The following is a 24086-nucleotide window of genomic DNA, read 5'->3' as shown; positions in this document are numbered from 1 at the left end:
ACTCAAGTTCCTTTTAAATGTTATTCTCTTAAGAGGAAAAGAAAGAGGTGAAGCCTCCGTTTACTACTTGAAATTCCCAAGAGTAAAGTGAAATGTTCTCTAATTTTCAAAGTGAGTGTCTGAAAAGTAGATGTCATTATTATTTAAGAACAGAGACATTGAATTTATCAAATTATGTTGTGCACTGAACTCATACTTGATGAAGGGTGGTGTTCAGAAATGTTTAGTGAAGGAAGGAAAGGTTAGGCTTTGAGATTTCCTGATTTTAATATAGTTGAAGGGTTTCCTCTTTTTAATGATTTAAAACTGTTATTTTAACTTTCTAAACCTGTTCTTTAGTAATATATGCCTTCAAAATGTTAGATTGAAATAATAAAAATTTAAAATCTCCCAACAGCTTGTGTAAACCACCTTTGCAAAAATGTATCTATGCTTAGAAATTTCAATCCAGCTACTTGAAAGAATCAAAATAACTTCTGATGCTTAACTCACTTTGAGAAAGTAGCTTGATTAGTAGACACTTCAGCTCAGAATGTTTTGGATGAAAATTTATTTCTGATCCTGCCCAAACAAGACCGTGCAGAAAGAATTTAAACAACACAATATTTAAGAAAGATTGCAGTTGACAAAAGATAAAATGTGATATTTACTAAAATGTTTGATATGATGATGTTTGCATAAAATTCTGACATGATAGTGTATTCTTTGAAAGTTCAGAGATCCCCAATAAATGTTTTCTGAAGGGATAACTAAAAGCATTTTTATTAGTTCACATAAGGCTTTAAAGTGTGCATATGTTATAATTAAGCCTAAAAATGAGGTGACAAACAAAGCCTTTGTAAATAACTTGGTATGTCTTTAAAGCAACTATTTTGAGACCAGAAGGATGGATGAATGCAAAATAATAACTGTTTTCTTGGGTTCGATATTTTTGAGTTTCACTTATACAAAAGGATGTTGTCTCTCTTTTCTCCATTAAAAAAATGGAAATAAGAAAGACAGGTATACACACTGAAATTTTTTTCCATTTAGGGTTTATGCAAAATAGTTGGCAGCAAGGATGATACTTATTTTGGAAGAAAAAAAATGATATAATGAACATCTTCAAGTGAGATAATTAAAGTCAAATTATCATCCTATATGGATTCACAGAATTAAAGATTTAGGAATATATATATATATATATATATATATTTTTTCTTTGTATTGGAAAGTAAATGCAATGTGGCCTTGACATTTTACCTATTTAATGAATAAGAGTAAAATGCATACCTGTGAGTGCTCAAAATCTTGGTTTGACAATCCAGTCTGGCTTTACAAAAAGAAGATCTTTTCAGATAAATGTAAATTTTTATTTTTATTTTTAAGGAACAAAACAATCCTTTATTTTTAGGGGGGAAAAAACAACAATCCTCCAACAACAGCACATCCCTCCCTTGGCACTGAATTTTACTGTGGATTATTCCCAGTCACATGTGTTCCCTTAGCCTCTCTCTCCATCAGCGTTAGTCCAAGAGATGTGCTTACTGGAGCCACAGGGTAAGTGCACCCAAGTATAAAGCCTTTTTAGCTCCTTTTTCTGGAGCACACAAACACACCAAGTGGCACCTGGGTCCCTCAATTGCTGAGTTCCTTTTTCTCTTTTCCCTAAGTGACCAGAGAGGAGACTTGGCAACCTTTGTCCTCCTTTGCTCTTTTGGATTGTTCTTCTGTAAGAAACATCTGCGAGTGTGTCTGGCTTCTACCGGGTCTGATACAGGCTATTTGACAAGCAGAGCTGCTCTAAAATTATCTGGGTGGCTGATGGTAATGTGGAGGAGCACTTCAATTTCCTCATATGTCCATGTTGCTAGATGCGACATTATTGGAAGGTACAGAGTCCTTCTTCAATGGAAACTTTTCTTTAAGTATTTATTATTTACATCCTCTAATCACACTATTATGCTAAAAGTACTGTGTTGGGGACCTATGAATGTTACTCCTAATGTTTTAGCAAACAGTCCAATTGGTCCTGTTGATGTCATTAGCTCATGCTGCTTCTAACAGGAAATATCAAAGCCATATCATTGTGACAATATGTGACACAGCTCTGTATGTCAGTTTGCAGCTAGAAAAGCACATGATGGTCCCAGAGGAAAGAACTCAGAGGTAGATCTATCCTACCATTTTAGTGAATATGATTATCTCATTCTTCCACTAGTTTGGTTCTACCACCATGCACAGGAAATCAATGATTTTGCATTTTCCCTTTTCTGTGTTACTCCACATAACTCCCTATTACCCTTTGTATCACTGTTAACATATATGTATTTTTAGGACAACATTTATTGGTACATTTTTAGGGATACATAATTACATAATAATAACACTCATTGTAGGGAATTTGCACCTGTACATGGTACATCTTACCCCATTTTTTCCAACCCCCCTTTCCCTCAAGTCCCCTCTCCTCCCTGTGGAAATCAGTGTGGAGATTTCTCAAAAAGGTAAAACTAGAGGTTCCATTTGATCCAGCTATTCCTCCCGAAAGACTTAAAATCATCATACCACAGCGATATATGCACATCCATGTTTATAGCAGCACAGTTTGTAATAGCTAAATCTTGGAAACAGCCCAAATGCCTATCAACTAATGAGTGGATATAAAAGATGTGTTTTTTTAATACAATGGAATACTACTCTGCCATAAAGAAGGATGAGCTTCAGACATTTATAGCAAAATGGATGAATCTTGATACCATACTCTTAAGTGAAACATATATGTATTTTACATGTATCTATTTTACAAGATCTACAAAATATTACTTTCTGTTTTCAAAAAACAACTATCTTGTTAAAAAATAATCAAGAAAAAAATCATACAGAGTCCACCAAAAATGTATATACACTTCAGGAAAAGAAAAACTTGTATAAATATTATAATACTGAATTTTTTGAGACATCATGAAATTAATACAAGTTACCTTTGGCCTTTACAATTACAAGAGGTGCTCAAAGTGGTGGCCATTAGCTTCCAGACATTTATTAGTACACTGAACTGCTCCTTGGGTAATCTTGGCCCATTGAGATTGCTGTACATGCATTTTTAATTTCTTCTCTAAGGGCTGGCAGTGTAGTAAGTTTTCTGGGACATATGACATCCTCTAGGGTCCCCCATAAGAGAGTAACACCATCTGTTGAATAAACATCATACTATTTTTCTTTTCTAGAAGTGGGTAGACATGTTTAGCCAGACACTGTATATGATATAATATGTATAACATGTTATCTATCTATATAGATAGATACACATATTTTACTGCTTCCAGAACTCTTCAGCCTTCCAGAACTCTTCAGCCTTCCAGAACTGTCTAGTGTTTATCTGATAAGGTTCTACCATCAGCCTAAAAAACTTCCATTACCATTTTTATTTTGGTATGAATATATTGGTAAACAAACCAAGAAATGACACTCTCAAAGTTCATTCATTTGAATGTTTTTATTTTTTCTTCATTTCTGGGTATAGAATCACTTTCCTGGTAATAAGATCAAGATAGACATGTTCCATTGCTTTCTGACTTCCATTGTATTTGATGACAAGGTAACCATAATGTGCAGCGATAGCCCCTGCTGCATTTCTCTAGTTTTCTTTTTCTTTTTCTTTATGGTGGTACTGGGGATTGAACCCAAGGCCTGCTCACTGAGGTACATCACCATCCACCCTTTTTCTTTTTCAACTTCTTTGAGACAAGTCTTGCTAGGTGGCTAAATTGCCCAGTCTGGGTTCAAACTTGTGATCCTCTAGTCTCAACCTTGCAAAGTATTGTTGGGACTACAGGCATGTGCCACCATGCCCAGCCTCTCTAACTGTCTTCATGACATTACTTTCTTAATTCTCAGCAGTATGGATAGGATATATGAGAAAGACAGAAAGAAAAATATTTACCAAAAGTGTGACTGTTTTAAAAACTCTGCTTTATTTTTTCACTGTTTATTATCATGTCCCTCATTCTTTTGGCTTCATTTTACCTTCCTAGCATCATTTTTTCTCTGTATTTTATACCACCTCCTCTTATTAACATATTATGGTTTAGATTTAAAATGTCCCCTAGAAGTCTCCTTAGCTCAGAGGTTGAGCTTTCAGAAAGTGATTAGATCATAGAGTCTCCATACTCATTAGTAGATTAATCCATTCATTAGTTCCCTGCTGAATGTGCTGTTAAGAGGTGGGGCCTAGTTAGAGGTGGGTCAATGGGGGTGTGACTGGCAGGGTGTCTTCTCCCGGGTCCTCCTTTCTCTCTCTGCCTCCTGGATGCCAAGGCTGAGTAGCTTTGCTTTACCATGCCTTTCTACCATGCTGGTCTTCCTTGAAGCCAACCAGTTGTGGGCTGAATCCTCTGAATTCTGTAAGCCAAAATAAACCTCTTCTCCTTTAAATTGTGGGTGCTGGAAATTTTTTTCTAGTGATAGGAAAATGACTAATAGACCATGTATCTTGGTTTTATTTTCCACAACTTTGATACCTCTAAGTGTGCTCCTGTTTTGGAGATTTTACTTCCAAAGCATTAGTCAAACTGTATCAGGGTTTATTAGAGGAACAGATTTAATAGAAAAAATATGGTTATATAAAGGATTTACAAGGTAGGCTTACAAAGGAATTCTGTGAAGGCAGGGCTAGAAGCATGCAATGTGGCTCTCTGTGCACTGGAGAGGCAGAGGATCCAGTCAAAGTTTGAAGGCCTGCAGTTCATTGCAGAGACCATGTCAGAAAGCCAAAGGATCTACATTGGAAGGCTGAAGAAACTGGAGATGGGCAACAAAGGCAATGGTGAAGACGAAAGCTCCTCTTCTAAACAACAAGGAAGACTTCCTCCTTCTTTCCCTTTTTCATTCTGTTCAGGCTACAAGACTATTGGTTGGTGCCACCTACATCGGGGGTGGGTCTTCCCTCCTTTCAGCCTATGTATCAATCATCCACAGACACACATGTGCAGATGTGCTAGGTGGTTCAAGTCAGGTCAACACATCACAATTAGTAATCTGAGCAATTTGTCAATGATTGTAGATTAGTGGCACTGTGAAAATATAAAGATATGCAAAACATGGCTGTATGTGTTTCTGAAGTTGGAGAAAATGCTGTGTTTCTAGTTTGCAGGATGGAAGAAGCAACCTTTAGAAACTTGAAAAGGCAGAGGAAAACATTCATCTCAAAATTTTCAGAAGAAATTCAGCCTTTCTGAAACTTTGGTTTTAGTTTAGTCACCCCCATTTTAAATTTCTGATCTTTAGAAATACATAGTAATGTTTGTGTTCTTTAAGCCATTGTATATATTTGGTAATTTATTACAGCAGCACTGAGAAACTAACACTTTACATTAATGGCAGCAATTTTATGGAGTATTTAAGGAGCTAGAAATGACATTTTATTAGTTACATTAGTAGCAGTATGAGTAACATTTTGACATTCAGAGGAAAAGACAAGTGAAAAAGAGACTGGTGAAGGGGCAATTTCAACAGTCCTGATGATAAAAAAAGGAAATAAACACAGTGTTGGCAGTAGCTGTGAAAAGAGTCATGGCCTTTCTCTTTCCAGAGAGAAAAACCTTTAATAATTGTTATAGGTGACATAATTGTCAAATAAGCACAGCATTCTTTAACACTAAAAGTTATAAAGAATTTTTTAATAACGTGTGTACTTTAATGTAGTTCTAGTTAGGTACTTGTCAAACCCTAATAAAAGAAAGATAAGATAATATAAAAGCAAAAGGTGAATAAATTAGGATGAAAGAGATGGAAGTTAGATTTTTTTTAATACTTTGATATAACTTTCAAACCATGTGAATACTTTCCTAGTTAATCTTCCGGCTCATAATTCCCATATTTCCTATCATTTCTTTTTCTAGTTAGTTATAGTCATTTGCTTAGAGAATTTAGTTTTTCTACGTACTCTAATTTGATGTTTTATTTTAAATTGAGACAGTATTGTGAAGTCAACATTTGTAATTCAAATTGAACAAAATGGGAAAGAATAGAAAAATCTCAAAATACTTCACATGTGGAAAATACAATTGTTTCATTGAAATAGTTACAACTTGGGGCCGGGGATTTACCTCAGTGGTTACACCACCTGCCTTGCAAGAGCAAGGACCTGAGTTCGATCTGTGGTACCAAAAAAAAAAGAAAAAAGAAATAGTTACAACTTGATATGTATTCATGAACATATGTATAGGTGTGAGTATTGGATCAAATGGAAAATGTTCTTTTATTCTTACAGAAAATTTGAAACACAGTCCTGAAATACTTGTGTTCCCTCAGAATATAAACATATAACTCCTATGATTAAGAAGCCAATGATAGCTGTTATCTTACAAGCAGGGATAAGGAAGTATTTGAGAGGCATTCTGGTAGTAAAATGAAAAAAAAAGAGACAGAGAGAAATGAACACATTAAAGAATGAATATTTTGAGGAAAGTAATACTCAACATTCATGAAATAATAATTTTGTGCAAAAAAGCCCTCAGTCCCATAGAAAAAGTTTATCATGTTCTGTTGTTGTTGTTATTTGCTTCTTTTTTTTGAGACATTATCTTGCTATGTAGTTCAGCCTGATGTTGAACTCACTATGTAGCCCTGCCTGGCCTCTAATTTGCACGATCCTCCTGCCTCAGCCTCCCAAGTGCTGAGATTACAGGTGTGTACCATCTAGCATATTGCATATACTTTACGAACTAAAGACAGTTAATTTTACCTATATTTCAATGTGTGGCTCCTAACATCAAAGGATCATATAATATGAATTGTATACAACTTTATTTACACCAGAAATAAAGTATGCCAAAATAAATGCAATTGTCTTGAAAATACACAAAAACTGAAATGAAAGGGCTTCATTAACTAATTTGTAGCAATGGAATATCAAAAATGTGTTGGTAATTGGTTATATGTAACTCATTCCATATTTAATAAACAATTGTGATATTCAAAGATGGAAAACAGAGGTACATGTTGTCAGGGTGACAAGAAAAATATTTTAACCTACAGACTATTAATACATGTAGAAGTAGAATAGAATATGCCATCTTTCAATCCCATGTGTAAAAAACTGATTTAAATAGCCACATTGGTTAAATTGTTGACTGAAAGATTACTGTGGAATAATGTATTTACACTGTGACAAAGCAACAACCCACAGACAGGTCAATGATTACAAACTAACCTGCACTTATCCAATAGAAAATCAGCATCTTCACCTAGTGAAAGTTGTTCCCGTCACGTTGCCAGTAAACTGTTTTACATATGAAGAAATGCAGTATAACTGAAAAGAATTCTTATCAGGAATGTCTAACCTAAATCTAATTGCATCTGTGATCTAACTTTGAGTTTATAGAAAATGCAAAGGTAAAAGGGAATAAAAATATTAAAAATGAAAAATAAAACAACTTCAGAGTATGAAACATCCCACAAGAAAACTATCTTGGAATCTTCAAAAACTTAATGGCACTAAAAGTGGGGAATAGGTTATTTCTGCTTAAAAGAAAATATTTGAGATAACGATTGAATGCTTTTTCTGTGTGTCTTAATATAGATTCTTTTTTTTTGGTACCAGGGATCGAACTCGGGTCCCTTGCACTTGAGAGGCAGGCGACGGAACCACTGAGCTAAATCCCTGGCCCCTTAATATAGATTCTTGATTTACAAAATACAATATTTATAAAAGTCATTTGGGAAATAAATTTGGAAAATAAGTTTTTAACTAGATTAAATATTATAGAATTATTTCCTATTTTTAGGCATGACAATGGTTTGTGATTATCTAGAAACACTAGAAGATAAATAAATTTGGCAATGAAATTTTTAATCTAGAGCTTAATTTCAAATGGAAGGGGCTATTTTTAATTATATAAATTTGAATACTATATTGTTACAAAGCGCAATGATGAGGTTTTCACATGAAATATAAATCTTTAAATTTAAGGTGTTTTAAAAAGCATCTTTTCATGCCTTTTAAGGCATTCCCTTCTTCTGGATCATATTTGGCTACTATTTTCCTTTATGCCACGCACCATTCTTTTAAAGTATACTTCAGTGGTTTTTAGTGTATTCTCAAGATTGTATGATTACCATTAATTCCAGACTGTTTCCTCAGTCCTAAATGAAACCCCAAACCCACCAGCATTCTCTCCTATTCCATCTCAGCCATTTCCTGGAAGTCTCTCATCTACTTTACATCTCTATGGCATTTCTGTTCTGGAATATATAATATATATCAATACTTTCTTTTTTGGTACAGGGGATTGAACTTGGGTACTTGCACTTGTGGAGCAGGCGGTGGAACCACTGAGTTAAATCCTGTCCTCAATACTTTCTTTTAATATGTTTGAATAATGTGCCATTATATAGACATACCACATTTTATTTGCCCATTCATTAGTTGTTGGAGATTCAAATTTGTTCCACTCTTTGGCTACTATGATTATTGATTCAATTATTTGTGAATAGACACTTTTTCACATCTCTCCGTTTATATACCTAGGAATGGAATGGCTGGGGTGACATGGTAACTCTGTGTTTAAATTTTGGAGGAACTTTCCAAGCATTTGCCAAAGAAGCTGCTCAATTTTGCATTCCTTCAACAATGTGTAAAGCTTCGTATTTCTTCATAACTTCATTGACAGTTATTATTGTGCATCTTTTTCATTATATCACCCCAAGTAAATATTCTTAGTGATTTCTTGTATCTCATTGCATTCTTTTGTTTTTTAAAAAATTAAAATAGTCAAGGAGTTTGTTTTGTTTTCCAGAAGTAATGCATGAGCAACATTTTCAAGACTGTATTTAGAGTTTCTTTGTTCTACACAATATCATTTTTGGTCAGAGATTTTAAAGCAGTGTCATTTAGTCTGGGTCTGAATATAACTTTAGATAAGTACTATTGCTTTATTGCAAGTGTGTGTGTTTGTGGTGTAGTCACACGTATATGTATGCGCATGTGTGATAATTATCTTTAGAAACTTCAGAGTATTCTCTTTATACTTGAATCTTGGAGTTAGCCAAAGTTATATCTCCGTAAATTTAATTATCTTGTCTAACCCTTTCTAGGACTTCCTAATTTATTTATTTATTTTTTGGAATGCAAGAACTTTATTGAAAGTGCAATGGAACTTCTTGTATGCTTAAAACATAGGGGAAGCTCAGATACCTCCCCTCAGACAGAGCACCAGGTGTAGGGTGGACTCCTTCTGGATGTTGTAGTTGGACGGGGTGTGTTCATCTTCCAATTGCTTGCCTGCAAAGATCAGCCTCTGCTGGTCAGGGGAGATGGCCTCCTTGTCTTGGATCTTGGCCTTCATATTCTCAGTGGTGTCACTGGGTTCACCGTCGAGGGTGATGGTCTGACCCGTGAGGGTCTTCATGAAGATTTGCATCCCTCCTCTCAGACCAAAGACAAAGTGCCAGGTGGACTCCTTCTGGATGTTGTAGTAGGACAAGGTGTGGGACTTCCTAATTAAAAAAAATAGAACTAAGCTAGCACCTTTTCCCAGCACTATATATATATATATATATATATATATATATATATATTTTACATTTTAAGTACATAATGTATTTTGATATACATTTACTTTGTGAAATGAAATGATCACACTTAGAGAGATTACACAAAGTTATCTGGGGTTTTTTTGTTTGTTTGTTTCTTTTATTTTTTAGTTTGAGTCAATCCTATTGGTCTACTTTTCTTTTATTGACTTTACTTTAGAGGTTATATTTGAAAAGATCATTGCCTAGCCCAAGATAAAGAGGCTTTTTCTTTATATTTTCTTCTATATAGTTTATAGTTTCCAGTCTCAAATTTAAGTCTGTTATCCTTTTGAGTTTACTGTATGCTGTGAAATAAGTTTCCAATTTTACTGTTGCAAGTAAATATTGCTTTTCCAACATATTTATGAACAAGATTGTTCTTTTCCATTATGTATTCTTAGAACTTTTGTTGAGTATGACTGTAAATATGTGTGTTCATTACTGGGTTTTCCTCTGCTTAATCTGTTTTAATGTCAATAACAGTTGTATAATATATTTTGTAACCAGGTAGTGCAATACCTCTAGATTTTTCTTGTTGTTGTTGTTTCCTTTTGCTCAAGATCAATTTGACTTTTGGATTTCTTTGTTCTATATAAATATTAGGTTTTGTTTTCTATTTTTGCAAAAAAAATCAGAATTTTGATAATGATTACATTGAATATATAGAATATTTTGAGTAGTATGGGTATTTAAAAAATATTTTTAGGGCCAGGATGTATCTCAGTAGCACCTCACCTGCCTGGCAAATACAAGGTCCTGAGTTCAATTTTCCATACCAAAAATAAAAAATGAAAAAATAAAAATAAAAAATATTCTTGCACTCCATGAACATTAATATCTTCCCATTTATTTGTATGCCCTTCAAATTCTTTCATCATTTGTTTGTAGTTTTCATTGTACAATTCTTTAGCTGCCACAGTTAATTTACACTTAAATATTATATTCTATTTTATTTTTATGCTGTTATAATTGGCATTTATTTGCTTTCTTTTTAAAAAGACTTATTAGGGTATAGAAATGCTAATGACTTTTGTATGTTGATTTTGTAAATTGTAACTTTATTGAATTCATTTATGAGTTCTAATCATTTTTGGTTGAATTGTCAAAGTATTCTATATATGAGATCATGCCATCTGCAAACAAAGACAATTTTGCTTCTTTCTTTCTGATTTAGATTTCTTCTTTTAATTGTTTGTTCACCTATTTATTCTTTTTCTCACCTAATTGCTCTGTCTTAGGCTTTCAGTATTTTATTGAATAAAAAGGCCCATGGAGGCATCCTAATATTGTCCCTGATGGCTAAACTTTAGACCTTGACTCTTCCTCCGAGATCCACATGTTAAAAACTTGGACCAGAGTGCTTCTTTTGGGAGCAAGTGGAACCTCTGGGAAGTGGGATCTAGTGGGAGGTGCTCAGGTGATTGGAAACAAAGGGAATTGTGGGATCTGGATCTATTTCTCTCCTTTTCCTTCCTCACTGCGAATCCAGCAGTTTTATTTTGTCATGTCCTTCCTGCCATTGCTATCTCTTGCCCCCACTAGAGACCTAAATGCTGTAGACTAGAATCCTAAAACTGTGATCCAAAATAACATCTTTGTTTTTATAAGTTATTTGAGGTATTTTGTCATAGTGACTGTTTCAGTTTTGATCTAAAACAACCCCCAAAACCTCCTGAGGTTGGAAGGTGTTTGCATTCTGGGGCATTATAGCTGACTTGCTGGTAGGAAGTGAGATCTGTTCTTAAGAAATGGGTCATTATGTGTCTGGTCTGGGAGGCCATGTCTCCCTCTGGGCTCCTCCTTTGAGTCTGCTTCCTGTGCATCATGAAGTGAGCAGATTTTCTTTTGCTGTGCTCCTTCACTATGCCTTCTCAATTTGGAATCAGCTAACTATGGACTGAAACATGAACCAAAATAAATCTCTCCTACATTAAGCTGCTGGTGGGCCAAAGGCTCATTATATATGACTTTTACTTTGTTGAGATAGTTTTCTTCTAACTTAATTTTTGAGTTTTTTAAAATCATGAAAGAATGTTGAATTTTGTTAAATGCATTTTCTGCATTTATTGATATGATCATATGAATTTTATCCTACATTCTGCTAATATGCTATATCATATTTTTATATGCATATGTTGAGCTATTCATTACTTTTCAGAGATAAATACCACTTAATTGTGATGCATGATCTCTTTAATGAGCTGTTGAATTTAGTTTGCTATTACTGTACTGAGAGTTTCCAGCATTATTCATCAGTGATATTGATCTGTAGTTTCTTAACTGGTAGTGTCTGTCTGGCTTTGATATAAGGGTGATGCTACCCTTCATACAATTAGCTATCTAATATTCTGGAAAAAATTTTAAAATAAATATGCACTCATTCTTTAAATATTTGGTGGAATTCATCTTTGAGCTAATCTTGGCCTGGGATTTTTTTCCCTGGGAAATACTGCTTATTGATTCAACCTCTTTACTTTTGGTTTTTGGTTGCCTCAGAGTTTCTACTTCTCTATGTTTTCATCTTGATAGGTTGTGTGGGTTAGGGATTTTTCAATTTTGTCTAGATTATCCAGTTTATTATCCTATACTTAGTTATTGCATTCTACAATGCTTTCCATTTTGGTAACCTTGTTTGTAATGTTCCTTTTTATTTATTTTAGTTGAGTCATTTCTTTTTTTTTTTAGTCAAGTTAGTTTGTCAGTTTTGTTGATCTGTTCAAATTATTGACTCTTAGTTTGACTGACTTTTTCTATGTTTGGTTTAGTGTCTGTATCTTTCCTTTCTTCTCTGATACTCAGGGTTTTTTTTCCTTCTTTGTTCTTAGTTTCCTCTTCACTTCCTTTTAAAAAATTACAGAAAGGTATCATTCTATCAGTTTCTATTATTTCTTCCCTCTCATTGTGAGTACCCTGAACAGCTTCTGAACTTCTAATAGAACTTGAGTTTTAAAGGCTAATGTCCCTGTCTATCTCCATTTTGTTTTTTTTCCTCAATATTTCCATAGAGCTCTGGGCAAGACTAGGAACAACAGGATTACAAGGGTAAGGCAGGTTATAATGTGATTTTTGGCCACAGTTTCCTGTTTTCCATTAATGTTTAACACAGAGATACTAAATTAAGCCAAGAGCTGGGTTGTCAAACATGCTCTTGGTGGGAATGATTCCTCTTTCTTCTCCATGTGGTATTTCACTTCTCAGGAGGAAGTTCTGGGATTATTCTCATGGGGGAGGACTATCGTAACAGAACAATCAGAAACACACAAGGTCACTTAAGATCTAGGCTTAAAATAAACATAGTGCTTGGTCCAGCATATTCTTTGGACAAAAAAATGTCACAAGACCAGATGGAATTAAATGGACAAAGAAATAGGCTTTACAGTTTGATGGAAGCAGAAGACAAGGGCATGATAGAAAAAGAATGAAAAATACAAGTTATTTCTGCTATTTGTATAGCAGAGTTTGTACACTATCTTCCAAAATTCCTGTAGTATCTCTGTTTTTTACACTGTACTCATTATCTATTTTTTCTCAGTTTCAAGTCCACCTTTTATAATGCCACATATACATAAACACACACATTCATACATATTTATATGTGCATTACCAATTAGGCTCTAAAAGTATGTTTTTTGTATTTTAATGTCAGCTGGCATTAGGAGAGGTTCTGAAAATGGAAAGCTAAGGAAGGAGCATGGAAGGAAGGCAGAAAGATGAAAAAGAACCTTGCTTCACATTTTCTTTTAGGTATGAGAAGTTTCCCTTCAACAGGAAAATGAAGGATTAGAGGCTCTACCTACTGCCTCTCTTTGGCAGCCCAGCCCCAGCCATTCTGTTCTCTGTCAGCAGAGATACTGAAATAGGAGATTAGAGCTGGGACAAAACTGGTCAAACAAATGCAAAATTTGTCAAAGCCGTGGAGACCCAGGGCACATGTGCAGAATGCAAGACCCAGGATGACTCTGAAGCTCCTCAGCACCATACACTGAACCATATGGAAAGTGCCATTTTCCATTCTGGCACAAAATCAAGTGAGTCTTCCATAGGACAATCATCCCAATGCCTTATTTGCAAAAGCAAGAAGCTATTTCAGGGGAGGAGATGAGCCATTAACAGTGCCCAGAAGGAGGCTTCTGGGTGGCCATACCACCCTCCTCAGCACAGATAAGGTGAGTGGTGCAGGCTTCACCAACAGCCTCCCTCCCCCACCCTTCAAAATGAGAAGACACATAAGTCTCAAAACCAGACTTCCAGATCACCTAAAGCAACCTCAAATGGAAGCAAGAGGGAACACTCTGATACTCAACCACCTGGATTCCCTGAACTGGCAATAAAAGAGGATCTGGAAAAAATAAAATCAGATATAATTTCTCAGATAACAGTAGAGATCATGCCGATAATGCAAAATGTGATTAATAAATCTAGAGAAGACACAGATAAAAAGAGGAACTGAGGAACATGATGGAATCCCAACATAGGAAACAAATGGAATCCATAAAACAGATGCAAACAGATTTCCAGGAGACTAAAAACTCCATTGAAAGCTTACACAGTAAAATGCGCCAATGTGACAACAGAATTTCAGATATAGAAGATAAGATTGCAATTAGTGACCAGAAAAAAGAAAAAATGCTTTAAAATAGTAAGGGACTATAAGAAATCAATCCAGAAGCTGCTAGACAATGCAAAGAACATCAGACTGATCAGAGTCAATGAAGAAACAGGAGAGAGTGCAGATGACAAAAAAAAACTGTTCACAGAAGTGATGGCAGAAAACTTCCCAAGCAGGGGAAAAGAACTTGACATACAGATAAGTGAAGCATATAGGACTCGTACTAGCCTTGATAAAAAAAAATCTACACATAGGCATGTAATAGTTAAGATTCCATAAACCCATCAGAAGAACAAAATTCTACAAGCAGTTAGGGAAAAGGAACAAATCACATACAAAAGAAAGCCCATCAGAATCACAGCAGACTTCACAATGCAAACCCTTAAAGCAAGAAGAATGTGTGGTTACATATTTCAAGCTACAAAGGAAAACAGCCTCCAACCCAGGTTGATGTACCCTGCAAAACTATCTTTCAAAATTAATGGAGAAATAAGATACTTTCATGACAAAGAGTACCTTAGGAATTTCATGAATACCAAACCAGCACTCCAGAAAATTTTAGACAATATCCTAGGCAAAGACAATGAGGATCACAACCCCAAGAAGCACAGCAGAATGAATTCACTGGACACAAAGAGGGAGAATCCAACAAAAAGAAAAAGTCATGACAATGATAAGTCAATACGTATCAGTTATAACCATCCCTGTTAATGGTCCCAATTCACGAATCAAAAGAAATAGGCTGGCAGAATGGGTCAAGAGGCAAGATCCAACAATATGCTGCATATAAGAAACACACTTAATTCAAAAAGAAACTCATAGACTTAAAGTTAAAGGGTGGAAAACAATACTCCATGAGACGGGAACCCGAAACAAAGCAGGAATAGCTATCCTCTTTGCAGATCAAATGGATTTCAAACCAAAACCTGAAACACTTTTGGTCCCAAGAAATTCAGATAAGGGATAGTCAACTTGTATGTATAAATCTATTGTGAACATGTTTTCATTCCTCTGAAGTAAAAATTTAAGAACAGAACTGTTGGTTCTTAACAGTAATACAAGAAATTTCTATATTGTTTTCCAAAACGGTTTTATCATTTTACATTCACATTAGCAGTATCAGAAAGTTCTAAGTGGTTCACACCTAAGCTGACATTTGTTCTTTTAAAATTTTCATCTCCTTAATGAGTGTATAATATGATCTTGTTATTGTACTGATTAGTATTTTTCTGATTCTAGAGTTGCACACATTTCTTTATGATGTACTGGTTATTTATCATCTTCTTGTGTCTACTTTTTAATTGAGTTGTCTATTAATGAGCTGTAAGTGTTCTTTATATATTTTGGTCATAGATTATATGCATTATAAATATGGTCTGTTTAAGGACTACTTTTCATTTTCTTAACAATGGCATTTAAAATTCTAAATTTTGATGGAATGTCATCAATTTTTTGCTTTTATATATCATATTTTTGTATCATAGGAAATCCTTGCCTACCCTAAATTCACGAACATTTTCCCTTATAATTTCTTCTTAAAGTTTTATACTTTTAGGCTTTCTTATTTAGGTTCATGGATTCTTTCAAGTTGTTTTTATATATGGAAATAAAGGGTTGAGGTTAAATTTTTTACATATGGATACCAGGTGTTCTAGTACCATTTGCTGAAAACACTATCTTTTCCTCTGCTCGCAAGTTTATGTTCTATAAAATGTTAATGTTAAATAATCTTTCAAAACTCAGTGAACCATATATGTGTGGTTCTATTTCTAGATTATCTGTTTTATTCTAATGATCTATATGTCTTTCCTTACACCAACACTGCCTTGATTACTGTAGCTTTAGAGGAAGTATTTTTTAAATGTATAACTTTATTATCATTCACTAAACACACACACACACACACACATATATATATATAAATTAAAATTATTCAAAGAAAAACAATGCAAGGGAAAAAACTATAATATTTAAATATAATAGAACTCAACTAAAGCAAAACTGAAAAGTACTTAAACATTTTTCCATATAATTAAAAAAAATCTTAAGCATTAGCAAAACATCAAAGGATGTGATTTGTTTTAGAAAGATTTTCAAAACTAATATTGAACAAATAGTGCTCTGGAAAAAAATTCTAATTAGCCAGTAGACTCCACATAGGCCAAATTTTTTTAAAATTTAAATTTCAATACATTCCTGTGACATGATGGAAATATAATCTGAGAAATATGTTATCAGGCAATTTCATCCATGTGTATCTCAAAGTACCTCACAGAGTGCCAACTTCTAAGAGCAGACTAAGAGGGTATACATCAATCATCTGTGATGGCCACCTGATAGTATCCAAATACGCAGTTAAACATGAGATACATGAGGCTACCATTAGCATAGGAGCACATCATTTTACAGTAAACTCTTTTATATAAGTAAGATTATGCTCTAAAGGATGTAAAGCACAGCTTGTTTTGATAAGTACCTAAAACAGTAACAGTCATTTATCACACTATCCAGTACTGTGTACTATACATAGTTGTATGTGCTTCTTCTGGAAACACACCCTTCTCTCCTTTGATCTCAGGGACTCTTCCCTCCCAACCCACTGATGAGCTCCAGCCTAGTCTCTATCTACATCTCTTCCTACAGTTTGAAAGACAATCTATATATGGATTCTTTCCAGTTTCCAACCTGTAACTCTGATCTCTCCCTTTCCCCTCCTGCAAAACCTACCCCTTTGAACCTTTTCTTCCTATTTCAAATTATCAATTATTCATTTTAATCCTTATTTACCCTTTCAGTTTCTCACACTAGAGAAACTATTCTGTATTTACTCATGTGTGTCCTATTTATTTAACTTAAGAGGATGGCCTCAATATGCATCTATTTAGCTATAAATGTCTCTAGTTTCTCATTCATTATGGCTGAGTAGTACTCCATTTTATTTAAAAAAAACACATCTTCTTTATTGATTTTCCAGTTGATGGGCACTTGGGCTCTTTCCAAGCTTTAGCTATTACAATCTGTGATGCTATAAACATGGGTCTACGTATATCATTCTGGTCTGATTCTTTTAATTCTCTTGGGAAGATACCCAGCAGGGGAATAGCTAGGTCAAATGGGACCTCTAGTCCTAGTTCTTTGAGGTATCTCCATACTGATTTCCACAGTGGCTGCACCAGTCTGCGCTCCCACCAACAATAGAGAAGGGTTCCTTTTTCCCCATGCCCCTGCCAACATTTGTTATTGGATGATTTCTTGATAACAGCCATTCTTTGTGGGGTGAGGTGGAACCTCAGTGTTGTTTTCATCTGCATCTCTTGAATAACCAGTGATGTTGAACATTTTTCATATATTTATTTGCTGCTTTTACTTCTTTGTCTGAGAAATTTCTGTTCATTTCAGATGCCCATTTTTGAATTGGGTCTTTGAATTTAGGGGTGTCTGATTTTTTTCAGTTCTTTATATATTCTAGATAGTAGTCCTTTGTCTAATGTACAGCTGCTAAAAAATTTTTCCCACATTGTAGGTTGTCTCTTAGCTCTGTTGGTGGTTTCTCTTGCAGTACAGAAGCTTTTTAATAAGATGCGATCCCAACTGTTGATTCTTTGTGCTAGTTCCCGTGCTACTGAGGATTTGTTCATAAAGTCTTTTCCTATGCCAATGTCTTCAAGAGTTCTACCTAACTTATCCTCCAGCAAATTTAGTGTTTCTGTCTTAATATTTAGATCTTTAATCCACTTTGATCTTAGTTTAGTGCATGGTGATAGGTATGGGTCTAGTTTTAATCTTTGGCAGGTTGCAAGCCAGTTTTTCCAACACTATTTATTAAATAGGTTATCTTTCCTCCAATGAGGGTGGTTGACTACTTTGTCAAAGATGAGGTGGCTGAGTATGTCTGGAGTTGTTTCTGCATCTTCCAATCTATTCCACTGATCCTCAGGTCTGTTTCTTTGCCAGTACCATGCTGTTTTTACCACAATAGCTTTGCAGTATAGTTTCAAGTTGGGGATTATAATACTTATAACTTTCAAATTTCAATATCCAATTCTTCATTTATAGAAAGAATACATAGACCTGAATTTTTATATATACCTTGTGTTTTCTAATCCTGCTAAATTCAAATGCAAGTTCTAGGGGCTCCTAGAAATTTCTTAGTATTTTTTGTGTAGATGATTATTTCATCTACATGTAAAGATTTTACTTCTACCTTGCCAATGCTATGCTAACTGTGCCTTTTTATTGCCAGACTATTTTAGTTTGAGCTTATGTTTCAAAGTTTAATGGCAGATGAAGAGTAGGGATATCTGCCCTTGTTCCCCACCTTAGGGAGAAAGCATTGTATCTTTTCCATTCATATATGGCATTTTTGCTGGAAGTATGGAGTACATGTCTTATCTGTTGAGAAGGTTCTGTTCTATTTCTAGTCTCCTGATAGGTTTTACCAAGAAAAGCTGTAGAATTTAGTCCAATATTTTTTCTGCAACTAACAGGATCATATGGTTTTTTCCTTACCTCTGTTAAAATGATGACTCCTGGGGGTGGATCTTTCAATGCTGAACCACCACTGCCATCCCTATAATAAAACCACTCTCTAACTACTGGCAGATCTGACTTCTAATAGTTTGTTTTGTTAAACAAATTTTTATCTATGTACATATTTTTTTTCTTCTCTTATCTTTATCCAGTTTTAATATTGGCACAATGTTGATTTCCTAATATGAGGGGAGAAGTGTTCCTTCTTTTTTCTGCCTCAATTGTTTGATATAATTTATCAGTTAAAATGTATATGAGCCTTTTGTTGTCATAGAGGTAGGTTTTCAAGCTAGGAATATACTTTCTTTAATAGGTGCTATTCAAATGTTCTATTTCCTTCAGAGTTAGTTTCATTAATTTGTCTTCCAAGGTACTTCTTAGAAGTTGTCAAATTTATTTCAAAAAATAATTTTGTAATATGCTTTCTATATTCTTTTAAATTCTGTAAAATCTGTGGTAATGTCCTCTACATTTTGATACTGTAATTAAAACAATGTATAATTGATATTGTGAAATAGCAAGAAAAGGTCTAAGGGAGCAGGGGAAGTGGGAGGAGCAGGGGAAAGGAAAGAAGGGAAAATGAAAAATACGAGAAAAGGAAAAAATGGAAACGAGTCTTTGGAAATAGGGAAAGGTGGAGGGGGCGAAGGGAGGGCAGGGAAAGGGTAAAAAATAAAAACCAAGGTACATCATGTAAAGGTACAAGATCCCAACGATGAATGTAACTGTATTTCATACCTAAAATGTACCAATAAACTTAATGGAAAAAAAAGAAGCCATTTCAAGGCTTCCAGATACAAAAGACCCCTTTCCCTCATCCTTGCAGCTGCTGAGAACCAGCTCTCACTCTGCAGACCGTACTTCTTTTCCACCTTCACTAAATGCATATCCTGCTACCTTTCTGTGTGTCTTGTCCAGTTCTTTGTTTGGGACCCCAAGAGCCTAGAAAGAATCCCTCCTGGCCCACCATCCCGTAATATCAGCTCCAGTAAGCAATGTCACTGAGGGTGGATGTGGTTTTAACCACACCCTGCTAATCTCTGAATAAAAGAAAACATGGCAGGTGTGAGATATTTCTTCCCCAGTCTCTAAGTTTGTTATAACAGTGCCTCTTCTTCCTTTTTGTGCTCTTAGGAAGTTTCTAAGTGCTTTCTATAGTTACTAACATCTGTTTTAGTTCAAATCCCTTTAGTGTTTTCTCTTTCTAACACTACAGAATAAATTCCAGGCACTATTCAAATTAGCTACCATAATTCCTATTCTGTGGCAAAATCCCAGCAGATACACAGTCACTCTTTGCTGTTTCCCAGAGTTTTGTTTTCATTTGCCTTTCATTTGTATTTTAGTAATTCATATAAGATTTTCAGGGAAGCATCAGTGCAAATGAATTTTTCTTAAATAAAGACAATTTTAATGGCTACCTTTTCTTAATTAGTAGTTTTTTTGCCAAATGGATAGGACACATTTTTTTGGAAAAACACATTTCCCTTTGGCCTAATACTTGTTTTTAACTTTGTTCATAGGAACATTTATCATTTAAAAATTTTTCATTTTATGGAATACTACTCAGCCATAAAGAACGAGAAACTAGAGACATTTACAGCTAAATGGATACATATTGAGGCCATACTCTTAAGTGAAATAAATAGGACATGCATGTGTAAATACCGAACAATTTCTCTACTTTTTCTAGAAACTGAAAGTGTAAATAAGGATTAAAACCATTAAAACAAATAACTGATAATGTGAAATAGGAATAAAAGGTCCAAAAGGGTAAGAAAGTGGGAGGGGAAGGGAAAAGGAAAGAAAGGAAAGGAAAAATTATGAGAAAAGAAAAAAATCAAAATAAAGTCCATGTAAATAGGGAAGGGTGGAGGGGGTGAAGGCCACACAGGTAATAGGGAAAAAATAAGAACCAAGATACATCATGTACAAGTACAAGCACCCAATGATAAATGTAAACATATTGTATATCTAAAATGTACCAATAAAAGAATTTAAGCAAAAAAAGTTTTCATTTTACAATATCAAAGCTGTCAAGTTTTCCTTTCATAGTTTTAAACACTAGGGTTCAGATTTCTCTAGAAGGCATGCAACTGTTACTGCAATGAATGCCAGAAATATGCAATGAATCATTTTTTGTGTGTATTTAAATTTACATTCCTTCCATCCTTACATGTGCAATTTAATGACAGCTCCTTAGTTGTCTTAGCATCAGTTTCCTCACCCGAACAATGGATGTACTATAAAATAATGCAGTATATTGTTTTCTTAGGACTCTTTTGAAGATTAAGTGACCTACATAGTTAATAACATTATAAAGGGCATCATGATTGTACGTATTCAATAATGGCAGCAGCAATGCCCATTGCTACTACTACAACTACTTCTACAACTTTTATTGTTATGCTTATCACTACTACTGTTTTTAGTACTGCTGACATTACCATTAGCAATCTGTTCACCTTCACCAAATGTATTCTGTTCTGTATTTTGTATAATTCCTTAGTTTTGGGGGATGTGGTAAACTGAATAATGGTTTCCAAACATATTATCATCATAATCTCTAGGACTTGGGAATGTTATCTTGTTTAGCAAAAGGGACTTTGGCGGTGCCTTCAGAGATTTTTTATTTTATTTTATTTTGAGACAGGGTCTCTCTATGTAGTTCAAGCTAGTCTTGAAATCACTATGTAGCCCAGGCTGGCCTCAGACTCACAGCAATCCTCTGGTTCTGCCTCCTCGAGTGCTGGAATTACAGGCATGTGTCACCATGCCTAGCTGCTATTAGAGATTTAAAATTGGAAAGATTATTCCATATTATTCAGTGGATCTTAAAGATAATCAAGAAGATCCACATAAAATGCATGGATATTTGATACTGAAGAGAATACTATGTAACCAGGAAAGACCAAATTGGAGTAAAGTGCACACAGACCAAGGATTCTTGCAGCCATCAGAAGTTGGAAGAGATTCAGAATGGATTCTGCTTTAACAGAAAGAACTATCTCCACCTACACTGTGACATCACCCTACTGAAAAATTTTAGATTTCTGGCTTTTAGAAAGAGAAAAATTTGTTGTTTTAAACAACATATTTTGCAATAATTTGTTGCAGCAGCCATAGAGATCTAATACAGGAAACAAAATGTACCTTTCTGAAGAATGAATACACTCATAATAATTAGAATTAGAATATAATTCTAATATAATTCTGTGGACTGCAGTGGTTTTAAATGTTTCAACAGTAGAAATGCTTCTTAGCTTAAATTTTCCATAGAAATTCAATACAAGGGATAGTAAATGTGGATACTTTTATCATAACTTTTGTAAATGTGATTTTAATTGACAAATTATAATCATATATATATTAAATGCTTGGAATGTGATATTTTGCAATACAGTATAGAATTATTAAATCAAGCTGAATCATGTATTTTTGACCTTATCACTTCTCATGGTGAGGCATTTAAAATGTATTCTCTTAGCTATTTTGAAATATATTGTACTCTTGAATATAGACATGCTGCTGTGCAATAGGTGTCAAAAAGTTTTATATCTTGTTCAGCTGAAACTTCATACCCTTTGATCAACAGCTTATCATTCCCTCCACGCCTTCAGTCTTTAGTAACCAACTTTCATACTACTTCTTTGAATTTTCCTTTTTTAGATTCCTAACAGAAGTGAGAACACATCTCCTTTTGACCCAAAATCCACAGTATTCCCATAGACCCCAACACAGTTAAACAATACTAGGCACATGGAGCTCCAAAGAATATATATTATCAAAAGTCATTAGAATGTTATCTAATCTCATGTACAGTCATCACTTGGTATCCTCTAGGACTTGGTTTCAGAAACTTGGTTGGATATGAAAATCTCTTGCTTAAATCTCTTGTATAAAATCATATAGTATTTACATATAACCTAGGCACATTATTCTGTGTAGTTTAGACGATTTTTAGATTACTTACAATATCTAATATAATTGAAATGCCATGTATATAGTTGTATTCCATATTGTTTAGGGAAAATGTCAAGAAAAATGTGTACCAGTCCAGTCCAGATGCAATTGTTTTATTTATGGATATTTTCTATGTATAATTGGACGAATTCCCAGATGAGGACCTGGAAGATACACAACACCAAGTGTATAGTCCTTAAGTACAACTAAGAAAAGAAGAAGACTGGAGGATATTCCTTAAAATGAGAGGTTGGCATTCAAAGTTTATTCTAACCAAGAATAATCCATTAAGGTAATTTTAATGCAGCATAAAAGTCCTGAAATTGAATAAATATAGCTCTATAAGTGAGGTATACAAGAAGCGAGACCAGAGTAGCTTCTCACCTTTGTAACATTTTGTATTCAGAGACCATTGAATACCGGAAAGGGAAAGCATATCCTTCTGACAATCCACACCAACATGTTCACTCGCTTTGTCTCTGTAATTCAGTTCAAATTAAAACATTCCATTTAAATGAAAATATACATAATAGAATCATTGAATGAGAGATTTTGGTAAACACTGCTAGGTCATTTTCCACTTAAACTAATACAAGCTCAAAGGTCAGCCTGGACCCAATTTGTTACAGCAATAAGCCCATATTGCCAATCTCTTTCTGATATTTCCATGGCCTTGGTGTCGCCCTCTACACAGCTAATGATACATGCTGCTAATAACCTAAAGACTGATGTCATGCATGAATACTCTAGAGAGCAATATATAGCCTCATTTTCAACTGTTATAGAACAAGAAAGCAGTTTTAAAAGCTATTTTTGCCTTGCCATGATGTAAATTTTATATTATTATGTCATGTGACCATTTCACACCATGACGAGTCATCCATATATAGTTAGTGAGTTACACACAAAAATGAAAAAGAGAAATGATTATCCATTATTTTTTAAAGCCCATATTAAGACCACCAATGCAGTGCCTACTGAGTTACCACTTAGTACTGTGGCAGTTTCTTCAATGACTAACTCATATGCAGGAATTAAACATGTCACTTGAAAACATGCTTATTGCTGCTCTCATCTGCTTTGATACATCATTTATTAACACTGCTTTGAACCATGAAAAGGGTCTACTTTGAAGTGACTAGTTTTAAAAGTTTCAGTGTTCTAAATTAAAACATTATTTTGTAACCTTTTGTGTCTTGATAAATCTCTCAATGTCAAAATTCTAAGATCAAGTTATTCCACCTTTTACAAAAAAGAGAATTTAAAAATATCATCTCAAACAGGATATGTTATAAACATCGACTATATTAACAAAAGTTTTGATTTAACAGTGAATACGCACTAACATAATGCTAATAATAGGAACATATTAAATATATATCTCTCTTAAGTTATATATTACTGCAAATACCTTCCCTAAATGAAG

At 34.4% G+C, this 24086-nt stretch overlaps 1 protein-coding gene across 1 annotated transcript; it reads right to left on the bottom strand.

Moving 5' to 3' along the window:
- Window positions 1-9155: 9155 nt before the first annotated feature.
- On the bottom strand, window positions 9156-9410 carry LOC147825974 (ubiquitin-like). The gene has a single exon (XM_087183543.1). The coding sequence runs from the start codon at window positions 9402-9404 to the stop codon at window positions 9171-9173; it is 234 nt and encodes a 77-aa protein (XP_087039669.1). The 5' UTR covers window positions 9405-9410; the 3' UTR covers window positions 9156-9170.
- Between the last annotated feature and the right edge of the window lie 14676 nt (window positions 9411-24086).

This window comes from Heterocephalus glaber, unplaced genomic scaffold, assembly GCF_053883595.1.
Source record: "Heterocephalus glaber isolate CG9 unplaced genomic scaffold, H.glaber_assembly_v1.0 deba00001481, whole genome shotgun sequence".
NCBI classification, from domain to species: Eukaryota; Metazoa; Chordata; class Mammalia; order Rodentia; family Bathyergidae; genus Heterocephalus; species Heterocephalus glaber.
This window is presented reverse-complemented; position numbering and strand designations above follow the sequence as displayed.

What these genes read in the sequence shown, in the direction of transcription:
- LOC147825974 (XM_087183543.1), bottom strand. Translation starts at nt 9,404, where the DNA reads ATGCAAATCTTCATGAAGACCCTCACGGGTCAGACCATCACCCTCGAC.